This window comes from Berghia stephanieae, chromosome 10, assembly GCF_034508935.2.
Source record: "Berghia stephanieae isolate SIO BIC M18660-M18661 chromosome 10, UCSD_Bste_1.3, whole genome shotgun sequence".
Taxonomy (NCBI): domain Eukaryota; kingdom Metazoa; phylum Mollusca; class Gastropoda; order Nudibranchia; family Aeolidiidae; genus Berghia; species Berghia stephanieae.
The window spans coordinates 43,263,327-43,275,826 of NC_088369.1; the positions used below are offsets into that span (position 1 = coordinate 43,263,327).

The window sequence follows — 12,500 nt, forward strand, 5'->3', positions numbered from 1 at the left end:
TCAATTTCACTGATTTATAAACAACACTACAGAAATCTGCCTTATTAGACATTTCATAAATAATCCATCAAAACAAACACCTGATGCCAAGTGGAATCACCCATGCTGCCCAAAATGAGCGAATTGGGGGTTTAATAATTTTGCACAAAGAAAAAAAATCAAAATTGCCAGTGTGTGGTCGGGCTTGAAACCTGGGACCCCTGGCTTTCAGTACAATGCCAAACACCTTAGCCACTTAAACCCAATCCCCCCCCCCCCCCCCCCAACACCCAATCCTTGGAGTATAAACTCTTTCAGCACTGAGGCTATATTCGCATTTCCATTACAAAATTGCTGACACCTGATTGAGGCAGCATGAAAATGACAAGCTAAGACAAAGGGACATTCGATTTTGGCGTAAAATCTTAATTAAAATACCCCCTTGGGTCAATTGAATGTTCTGATGAAAGAAATGATACCATTGGTTCAATTTATAGTACTTTTTGTAGAAAGTAGGATTGGATTACATTATTATTTTTGCCTTTCAAGACCGGCTCTCACTGTACGACCATTGGCCAGTAAAATACATTCTGCTCTGGCAACACAGTGTGGTCAATGGTGCTGAAAGAGTTGAAGAAAAAAAAAATCTTATCTCCATCAAGGCTACTCACATCAAAAGCAACTTCCTTGAGTAATTGTTGCAGACTTCCACCGGCTTGGACTGCGATGGTGGCATTGCCAGATACAAGATGGCTGGCATCAATGTAAGCCACGGCACGACTACCAAGAATGTGTTGTCGATTCTGGTTGGGAAAAAAAGATAATAATTATCTGTTAATGATATCTCTTTTAATATGTTACAGTGAATCATGACATAATCCGTCGAATGGTGAAAAGGTTTGAACTGAGATATTGCCAAATTTAGTTAGAAGGTCAATTTTTATCTAAAATGAATTCTTGTTGTAAATGAGTAAATCAACCCTTTTGTACATCTTCGGGAAATATCAAAGCTTAATTTCACTTCTAAATATTTATTAAGGTAGTCAAGTTGAAAAAGTATGAAATTTGAGAAAAGTTGCTGGATACCTTTCCCATACATCTGACCATAACTTCATGAAAAATCACCCGATTTACTTCAAATAAAGATTAAAATGCTCTGGTGAGCATATTTTTTTTTTCAGAAAATTTTTAAAAAATGCAAATCCAAAATTTTCACCTTCCGACTGATTACGTCATGCAATGACACATATTCCTTCATGGAATGCCTAGGCGACAATATTTTATGATATCATGACGGAAGGGCGTCATTTTTATTTATTTTTTACTCTCAAAGTGGCAAGTCATCACCTCCAATCCGTGAACCTTATTAAGTTTGTGCTTTGAATCCAAATCCAGGTTACATACACCACAAAACTACAGAAATTCTTTCTTCATTAGAACTATCTCGGAGTGGAATGGGCTGGATGAACTGGTCATCATGGCACCACACTTAAACGATTTCAAGGCCCGACTGACATGGGCCCGGGCCCAATGAGGATGCCGCTGAAATACAACCAGACCATTGGTTTCTTCAGCGCCAACCATACAGATACAGATACAGTTTCATTGGATCAGGAGGTCATTTGATGTGTATCCTGACTGATTATGTCATGCAATGACACATAATAATAGTCACTTCTTCATAATTAGAATACCTCTCTGCCCCTAGCAATTTACAGACAATATTCAAGATTTTTTTTTTTTTACGTAAAAAATGTGGGTTTTTATACAACCCACCATCCACTGAATGTGCTTAAAGTGGTTTCCAAGAGGTCCCAAGTCAACAGCATAACTAAACATATAGGATGAGAAAAGCTTAGTGTAAATGCCATTTCATTTTTTCTGTTTTGTCACAGAAAACATTGATACTGTTAATGTACTTGTTTCACACCTCAGCATAGTCAGAGAATAGGAATTAGATTTCTACTGATCATACCAGGACTTGAATAATCAAAAATAGATCGATAGATCATGGGATGGAGTTATAGATGCTTGTTTTTTTTTTGGTTGTTTTTTTTTTTTCAATTTTTGTATTGATCTTAACTTATTTACACGAATTTATAATACTTAATAATGAAATCCATCTACACATTTTATTACTTTCACATTATCCATACTTTTACCACCTAGTTATTTGATAACTTATTATCATGTCTGTTCAACACGTCTGTACAAAAAAATTTCCTATGGATGAATAAAGTATTATTATTCTTCTTATTATTATTATTACTATTATTATTATATTATTATTATTATTATTATTATTATTATTATTATTATTATTATTATTATTATTATTATTATTATTATTATTATTATTATTATTATTGTTTTAATCAGTTTAAAATAACACTTGCAATGCTATTTATATCTCTTTTGATTTTGTTTTTTAGGGGTTATACGGCACTTGCAAACCTTTTAGATCATTCTAGAACCAGTAAACAGAGAGACGATGCGGGAAAGGTTCTGGATTTGAAGTTAAAGCAAGAAAGAAAAATTAAGACAAAGATGATTGGTTCAATTAGGGAACATAAGATCCCATGAGCTCTTGCAACACATAACTGTCATTGTTATTCTAGCTAATTTCTGGAGAGTGGGAAACTGCACTTATTCCGTTGTTTTGTTTTGTTTTTAAGGGTTTTACGGCGCTTGCAACACATTAAGGTCATATTAATGTCCCTATTTTGACAATACCTATGCTTAACTGGTATAAATAGTAGTTCTGGAAAAATAAATTTAATTGATGTATAGATAGTATGCGCTTGACTAAGCTCATAACATTGCCATCCGGAAGTATAACGGACCAACACACAAAACTGTGTCTATCCATGAACGTTTATAGTCGGGTTAATACAGTTCAGTGAGCATTACTCATAAACGCGGATGGCAAAAAAAACAATAACAAAGACCTGAGTGACATCATCTTCATTCTATCTATAGATGGATATCAAGTGACCAATAGAAAAAGAGAAAAGAAGGTTTAACTGACCTTGATGTACATCAGGGCTCCAGCGTTGGAGAACTCTGACCCTCCCCATGACACAACCTTGACCCCACGAGATGGCCTCCATAGGTGAAGGTTGTGTAGATACTGAATACTCTTGACCAGCTGTGTGATGACGGAGGTGCTGACGACAACATCTTGAGATGGGCTGAATGGAAGGGAGGAACGAGGAGCCCCTACCAGCGTGTAGTGATCTGGGGGGAGGCATAGTGGTAAATTTTTTAAAAAATAATTTTTACTGAGCTTTCATCAGTGCTGATGGTGACAAAAAGTGAAAAAAGAGGAAAATTTTGAACGACTTTAAGCCTCAATTTTACTGCACTAACCCCTAGTTTTAGAGCAATTGAGATAACTGTCATTGTTATTCTAGCAAATTTCTGGAGAGTGGGGAAACTGCACTTGTTCGTTCTACCACACATCAAGTCTCTCACTGCCAGTACATTTGATTGAGGGAAATGTTATTTTATTTTAAAAGGAGGAAATTCTTCCTCTGGCTCCAAAATCACGGATATCCGCTGATCTGAGGAAAACCATCAGCACTGCTTTATATAACGCAATATCCACTAAACATGCTCAAAGCGCTTTACAAGGGGTCTCTAGCCAACAGCAATACTTAACTTGTAGGAAGAGACACGATACCTGTTAGGAGGGATATATAAAAAAAATTAGAGATAAAGACAATGCTGACAACAACCAGGTACTCATTTTACACCTGAGTATAGTGGTAGAATATGAATAAAGAGCCTTTTCTAAGGACTCAACTAAGCGCCGCTCAGAGTGGTACTCGAACCCAGGACCTTCCAATCCAAAGGTGAGTGTCAAACCACCAGACCACATAGTCGCATGTACAATGTGGAATCAAATTTGTCTCATTTTTTGTTGTGGTCTAAATGAATGTTATATCTTACCGTTTTCACTGAGAGAACCAATGAAGCCAGTTGTTATATCTATGATTGCTCTGATATTTAGTGAAAGTAAAATCAAAACACTTGCAGTACAGGCTGAAATATTATACCCTCTAAATAGCTTGCCATTCATTCTTGTTTATGAGGCAAAAATATGACTCTTTATTTAAATTTAAGTCTATTTGACATAGAAATTCAACGATAATGATGACGATGATGGTGATGATGATGATAGTATTGGCGATGATGATGATGATGATGATGATGATAACTACATGAAGATAAAATATAATATAACTCTGTGCAAAAAAGAAACCCAACCTTTTTCCTCAGTGCCTTGAATGGTCGCAACAATGTTCCGAATCTTTTGTCTCCTATTCTTGTTGCATACCGTTAATGCCACCACAAAGGAATCTGTGAAGGAAATAATAATAATAATACTAATAATAATAATAATAATAATAATAATAATAATAATAATAATAATAATAATAATAATAATAATAATAATAATAATAATAATTATAATAATAACAATAATAAATATATAATTATCTTTTTTTAATTAAAGAATTTTATAAACAAAATGTAGGTATCAAACAAAGTTTATGCAATTACTTAAAAATTGACCTCGAGGTGAAGTCTCTAAATAGCACTCTCCTTTTCAAGTTTAAAACAATTTCATCTTATTATATCATCAGTTCTATCTGGTAAAGTACAAACGTTTTCATTCAAACATAATATGCCAAGTTGCTGTTGTAGTATTGTTGTTACAGGCAGATCCCACATCTGATGCTTTGGTTTTGTGTTTAAGGGTTTTGTTTTGTTTGTTTGTTTTTAAGGGTTTTATGGCGATTCCAACACATTTAGGTTATATCAGCGCCAGTAAAAAAGAAGAAAATGGGACAGTAAAAAGTTCTAGAATGTAAGGCAACGGGGAATTTGTTCAAATAAGAAACCGGTGTAGATTCCAAGAGCACACTATCAGAGTACTTAGTTTGAGATCACCTAAAAGTCTCATCCAGCAACAAGCATAGGTCTCCACTAAGAGGAACACACTCAAATAATTACAAATCATATAATATATGTAAACAAAACATAATTCATTGCATGACAGAGAGATGATTTACAAGGAAAAAATATCATCTCCACAAAACTAACTTTACATTCGACTGTTTCCCTCTCAGTCAAGGTATTAGACCAGGGCCAGGACAAAACCAAGTAATCTCATTCCAAGACAAAGACAGAAAGCAAGTTGGAAAACAGACATAGGGAGATAGAAGACACGGTATGTACCTCCCTGCCCACTGTGGGAGGTCAGGAATCCCACCCAGTTTCACACTATTTTGAAATTTGTTTTCATCCATATCATACCATTACGATACGATATGTCACATATTATTAAAAATTCACTTCTCTTTCCTTATACGTTAAATGAAGAGATAAAAATAAATAAATGGAGAGTCGCCGAAACCTTTTAATTTTCCCTTTGACGAGTAGAATCTTTGAATGGACGGCTGGTCCCCGCTTTGTTTGATATCGTCGTCCTCACTATTATCGTAATCATCGTCGTCTCCATCAGTAGTCGAGGCAGGGGAGGGAATCCAGTCCTGGTTTATTAGAGCGATGAGAGTGAGTGCCTGGTGTGTAGAAATGGTCTGGCACGGAATTGACGGTTTCCATAGAAACGGTTGGTCTGTGGGAGAAGGAAAGGACAGGGAAATTGACCAATAAATAAATAATAAATAAATAAATAAATAACTTCATTAAAAAAAAAAAAAAAAATAGCATGGCACTGTGATTTGTTCTTCGTCGATTTTTCTGTAACTTGCTAACCTTTAAATTGTGAAAAAAAGAGAATTTAAAAAAAAAAAAATTGATAGTAAATTAGAAAAACTGTGTATATTCTACCTGCAGCAAATGATAAAATGTCATAAGATAGAGTAGAAAGTTGGAAATGTAACATCTGAACGATTTACTTGTTGAATAACTTTTGATGATAACATTGCAATGAGTTTATAATAAAAAATAACACCTATACTTAATGATGATAATTGTAATGATCACACACAACAATTGAGAGGATATTTAAACAAAATTAAAATAAATTATGCCCTTCCGCCACGACATCGTTGCCTAGGCATTCCACGAAGGAATATAGATAATCCATCAAACAGGATGTCTGATGTCAACAGGAATCACCCATGTTGTCCAACGTGAGCATATTGGGGGTTAATAATCTTGCTCAAGGAAAGCAGGGCTCGAACCCTGGACCTTCCGGGTCACAGTGCAATAACCACTCAGCCCCCCCCCCCCCCCCCCCCTCCATTTAAAACAAAAAGAAAAAAAAAGAAAGGCAACTGTACTCACCCTCCACATAAGTAGCTGCTGAGGCATAGGGCACAGTGTCGGGGTCAATGGACAAGCCTTTTTCAAAACGATGGTCGTCCACATCCCAATACAAAAGTACAGACACCGCTCCGCGTCTTTCTGCCTCCATCACCTAAAATAGACCACAAAACACACAAAAATAAGTTACTTGGGTCTATTAACTCACTCAATCCTAGAGATTTTTGCTACTTTTCAAAATTGGAAGAAAAAAAAAATGGATTAAAAATGAGCATGTACATAGATGGAAAAGAACAAAGCAGAAACCAGTGGGAGAGGAAATAGGAAGAAGACGATGGAGGTGGATTGGACACACCCTTAGAAAGAATGACTCCACTATAACAAAGAAAGTATTGGACTGGAACCCTCAGGGCAGAAGATCAAGGGGAAGGCCACGAGGAACATGGAGAAAAATTAAAGAAGCTGATATACAGAGAAGTGATAAGACATGGAACGGGAAAAAAAAAGTTAGCTCAGGATAGAGAAGGATGGAAACTGTTTGTCTGTGGCCTATACCCTGACCCAGGGTGAAAAAGGCAATGATGATGATGATGTACAGAGATAGTTTTATTCAACTATCATTAACATGCAAAAAAACCCCACAACATTAGCTTTGATACTACGCCTATAATTTATCTCATAAACATGCAATAAATAGGCATGGGGTAAAAGTAACCCCGGGTATACTACGGGTATATATATATATATATATATATATATATATATATATATATATATATATATATATATATATATATATATCCTTTCTTTAAAAAATATAGCATTGTGGAGAACATTGTGCTTATTTGAGTCAATAAAAAAATTGATACGGCGCCCAACTCTACTGAAAGATTTGAAAATTAGAAATGTATTTTTTACAGATAGATAAACAGATAACTTGATTTCCTTTTATAATTTAAAGTCAGTTTGAAAGTTCGTTGAGTCAAACAGATAATATCATGAAATATGTAACGACGACACTTGGCTCCCAAAATCAACTAATTTTGACACTGTAAAAAGTTGTCAATTTGCGTCATCTATTTATGACATCAAGTATTATTACTTCCGTTGTGTTGTTTATTTAGCGGTGATCAGTTTTGTTATGGAGTATTATGTTCTAATTGCGTGTATGTTTGTGTGTGTGTGTCTGTGTGTGTGTGTGTGTGTGTGTGATTTGTGTAGTGTATACATGTGTGTGCGTGTTGGCATATTTCAGCAAATCGTGGCATTCATAGTGATATTATTCACATGATCACATGAAGGTATTTCAGTCGCCATTTTGATTCTTTTTTTTTTTACTATTAGGGTTAGCTCGAGAGGTTAGTCATAAGTGTTATTAAAGGTGCTAGGGTGTTTGTTTTTCCATAAGTTAAGTAAAGGGGAGACATTCCGAAAGCTGCTACATCCCCAGTATTCTTTAAATTTGTATTTTCACCGTTGATATTTTGTCAGGCATTTATTTATTCAGTTTGTCATTATATAGAAGTATTTTAAAAACTCTAGAACAAACCTTGATAGATTTTTGAAAGTTTAACATTTCCTTATTTGACCATTGTTTTGATTTTCGGCCGCCATTGTGATTTGTTAAGTATTGAAAGGTAGTGCAAAGCAGTCCGAGAGTTGTTTTTTTCTATTAGGGTTAGCTCGAGAGGTTAGTCATAAGTGTTATTAAAGGTGCTAGGGTGTTTGTTTTTCCATAAGTTAAGTCAAGGGGAGACATTCCGAAAGCTCCTACATCCCCAGTATTCTTTAAATTTGTATTTTCACCGTTGATACTTCATGTTGGGCCACATAGAAAAATCAACCGAAGATATACCAAATTACACAGACAACGTTGTTTACCAATCTGCCCTCATTAAATGATGGTGAGTACAGTATTGAATGAAAATAGTTCTTTCCCCGCGAAATTGCGGGCTTTTTACTAGTATATATATATATATATATATATATATATATATATATATATATATATATATATATATATCCAAATGATAAGCACAAATACTACCATCTCCACTAACATGAACACAAGTCTGCCATCCATACCTTATCCGCCACTGATGTCCGTCCCATCCGAATCAACACAGTCCTACCGGACACTGACACGCCAAACAATTCCAACAACTTGAAGTCAGACTCCAGTCCATAGTGACCGTAGATCAACGGTGCCTGGGAATGAAAGGAATAAATAGGTATAATATCACTAATAGGGGCTATGTGGTCTAGTGGTATGACACTCACTTTCTGATCGGAATGCCCTGGTGTTAGAGCCTTGCTCGGTGCACAGATGAGTCCTTGGAAAAGTTTCTTTACTCATATTTTCTCACCGTACTCAGGTAAGATAAAATAAGTAAAATATGTACCGGGCTGCTAACAGCGTTGTCTCGGTCCGAAAAAATTGTAATATCACCTAACAGGCGTCATGTCCCGTCCTGAATGTTAAATGTTGCTCTTGACTGGGGACCAACCCCTTGTAAAGCGCTTTGAGCATGTTTAGTGGATATTGCGCTATATAAAAGCTCAATTATTTATTTTTAAAAATCTCAATTACTGATATACAATGGGAAAGCAAATCTTGAATCGTGTGTCTTTCAGTGGGTGCACACGAGACCATTTGTACTGTAATCTTCTTTTCTTTTTTTTTTCATTGTTGTTTTAACCAAATGAAAAACACATTTTTTTTTGGACAATAAAATATAATTATATCCTGGCCACTCACCACCATGAACGCCACCATCACCACTGCTTGTACTGACACGAGACTTTAATTTCGCATATGAGAGACACACAGAGAGAGAGAGAGAGAGAGAGAGAGAGAGAGAGAGAGAGAGAGAGAGAGAGAGAGAGAGAAAGAGAGAGAGAGAAAGAGAGTGAGAGAGAGAATATTCACCTTGGTAATTCCAGGAGGAGAGAATGAGACATGCGGATGGCGCCACCACTTCTCTGTGTACCCATCACTTTTCCTCCCACTTTTATCTCTCTTGACCCTTGAACTTCCCTCCGACTTTGACCTTTCAACTTTGCCTCCAACACCACCACCACCACCACCAGGATCAGGCTGAGAACTTCTTCTTGTAGTATTGCCAGTAAGGCTAGTTTTGGAAGGAGGTGAAGCGGGACTCCGGACAAAGTCAAAGGAGTGTATGAGGGTGTCGTTGATGGCGTGAAGCACTTCAAGACGATTTGGTCTATCTGGGTCTGGGTAAGTGACCAAAATTTCATGTTCCTCAACGTGCACAGAATCCATCCTGTAAAAAGTGTAATCATATAAAAAACAAAACAAAACAAAAATTTAAAAAACACATTAAGTTCTATGTCAGAAACTGGACTCTTATCTGCAGGTTGTTATTTTGACATAGAAAAAAAAAAAGATATAAATCATTCTTCATTGTCAAATAACATGATCTAGTTTTTAAAGGGAATGCTGAGTCCTTGGAAAAGACTCTTTACTCACATTCTTTCGTACTGAGGTATAAAATGAGAACCTGGCGTTATCTGTGTCGGAAAAAAATTGTAATATCACCAAACAGGCATCATGTCTCTTCCTACATGTTAAGTGGTACTGTTAGCTAGGGGCCACTTGTAAAGCGCTTTGAGCACTTTCAGATAAAGATCTGAACAAGTGTGTACGAAAGGTGCCAGACAAGAAAGAAAAATAGAAGAGAAAAACCATCCCAAAAAATCAGTCGAGGTAGACTGATTTATTTGGGATGGATTTTTTTCTTCTATGTTTCTTTCTTGCTTTGTCTGACACCTTTCATACAAACTTGTTCAGATCTTTATCTTATACTGGTGCCTGCTCCTTCATTTCTTTAATTTGAACACTTTAAGTGGATGTTGCACTAAATAAAGTTTTTTTGTTGTTTTTTTTTTTTTTTTTAGGACCAAGCCGACTGCATCCACACTGATAACACATTTATTATAAATATAACATTTTTATAAAGTTGGAACTATTTCCAGTTTGATGTAGATGACTAGAATAATATTATAGTCAAATCAGCTATTTTTTTATTCTAGCGGATATAGAGCTTGAGCTTTTTTAAATGAATATATATATATATATATATTATATATATATATATATATATATATATATATATATATATATATATATATAAATTTATGTGCTCAAAGCGCTTTACAAGGGGTCCCTAACCAAAAGCTACCTTTAATATGTAGAACAAGACATAACGCCAGTTAGGCCAGGGATCCCTTGTAAAGCGTTTTGAGCACGTTTAGTGGATATTGCGCCATAAAAAGGCTCAATCTTTTTTTTTAAAGCTCAAAAACAACAAGCAACATTCAAGACGAGAAATGACACCTGTCATGCTATAGAACAATTTCTTTCCCGACAGAGATAACGCCGTTAACAGCGAGGTACTCATTTTACACCTGATTATGCATGGTGAGAGGAAATGAGTAAAGAGCATTTTCCCAGGAATCATCTATGCACCACTCCTAGCAGGGACCTTCCGATCAGAAGGCGAGTGCCATACCACAAGACAACATAGCCGCACAAAAAAAAAAGACTATAAAAAATAGATAAAAGATTCTACCACGACCATCATCTTCATCTTCACCATCATCATCATCATCATCATCATCAACTTCATCATCATCTTCATCTTCACCATCATCATCATCAACTTCATCTTCACCATCATCAACTTCATCATCATCTTCATCTTCATCATCATCATCATCATCATCATCATCATCATCATCATCAACTTCATCATCATCTTCATCTTCATCATCATAATCACCATCATCATCATCATCATCACCATCATCATCACCACCCTCATCACACGAATCCATACTTGTGCGAATGGAATTCTTTCAGGACTGCCCGTTCCAGTCTTTTCTCCAGATCACTTCCGGTCACAGGGTCATCTGTACCAAATTCACTGAAGAGAGATAAGAAATGGTTAAAAAGTTAAAACAGATTGTCATAAATAAATAAATAAATGAATAAATAAATAAATAAATAAATTACTGAATAAATAAATAAATAAACATATGAATATATAAATAATTAAATAGATAAATAGATAGATAGATTCTGGGATGCTCCGTGGAATGGTGTTCCATACAGACGGACCAAAATGAGAAAAGGACCTTGTTCCCGCCTTTGTACGAATGAATGCGTGGGGTAGCCAAACGGGTGGTGTCGTTGGAGGAACGCAAAGGTTGTGTTGTCGAATATAATTTCTTTAGGAGTTCTTTCACACTAATGGAGAAGGACCCACACCATTTGCTGGGAAATAAAAGGTATTACAAACAGGCACTTGTCTATCTGAATACTCTTCAACAGTCGTAACGTCACTTCCTTCCTAATGACGCATGGTAACTTAGTAACACTGGCTCTCAACTATCGGAACAATGGCGGACACCCGTATGAAATATTTCCCCGGCGAGCATAAAAGCGTATCCAGAGGGGGAAAAACAACATAAATTTGATCATGTTTTGACTTTTACACATTCTGATCACAGGGCATATGAAAAGTTCAAGCCAGCATGAAGAATACAAAGTAATGATTTTCTTTGTTTAGAACCAAGATGGCCGCCGATGCCGAGCGGCTTGACATCAGACTATTGAATCCAATTATTTTACAACTGTATTGTGGATCTCAATATAATAAAATAATATCGAGACGAATCCGTAGAGCCATCCATCAGCTATCAAAACTGGTCCGGTCTGAAGGTGCACGCAAATTCATCTGGCAACAGGCCGGCCAGATAGTGTGATTTACAACATCTAATGACCTATCATAATGCCCTAGCAGATTTTAATAATGGGGTTGATCTATAAATATTACCTTTCCATGTGCTCGGGGTCATTGGTCACATTGCAAAATGTGCTCAAAGTGACCCACATAGTGAAAAGTGTTCATAGTTTTCGAACTGTCCAATATCACAATTAATTGGTCATTTTGTTCAGCTTGACACATGGGTATGTTTACAACTTTCATAAACAAAGCAGTGTGTTTACATTTATTAAGAAGTATCCAATCCTTTGTCAGCAACATAGCATGTGATCGATGACTCGGTTGGACGAAAACATGAATGTAGATCGCTCCCGTTAATCAGTTGAGCCAATGAGTGATAGAATTACCCTTAATGTTTTGGGGTTTTTTTGAGAGTTTTTAAAAATAATTTTATTTAAAGGTTTGCAAGATGCT

The 12,500-nt window shown here is 35.9% G+C and overlaps 1 protein-coding gene across 1 annotated transcript in view; it reads right to left on the minus strand.

Moving 5' to 3' along the window:
• The window catches only part of LOC144955824 (glutamate carboxypeptidase 2 homolog), a gene marked incomplete in the record, with an annotated part of 56,075 nt that overhangs the window by 29,250 nt on the left and 14,325 nt on the right, over positions 1 to 12,500 (minus strand). The window contains 8 exon segments of the mRNA XM_078886020.1: positions 651 to 782; positions 3,008 to 3,216; positions 4,249 to 4,341; positions 5,402 to 5,623; positions 6,298 to 6,430; positions 8,362 to 8,484; positions 9,206 to 9,563; positions 11,139 to 11,225. Coding sequence (XP_078742146.1) covers positions 651 to 782; positions 3,008 to 3,216; positions 4,249 to 4,341; positions 5,402 to 5,623; positions 6,298 to 6,430; positions 8,362 to 8,484; positions 9,206 to 9,563; positions 11,139 to 11,225 — 1,357 coding nt within the window.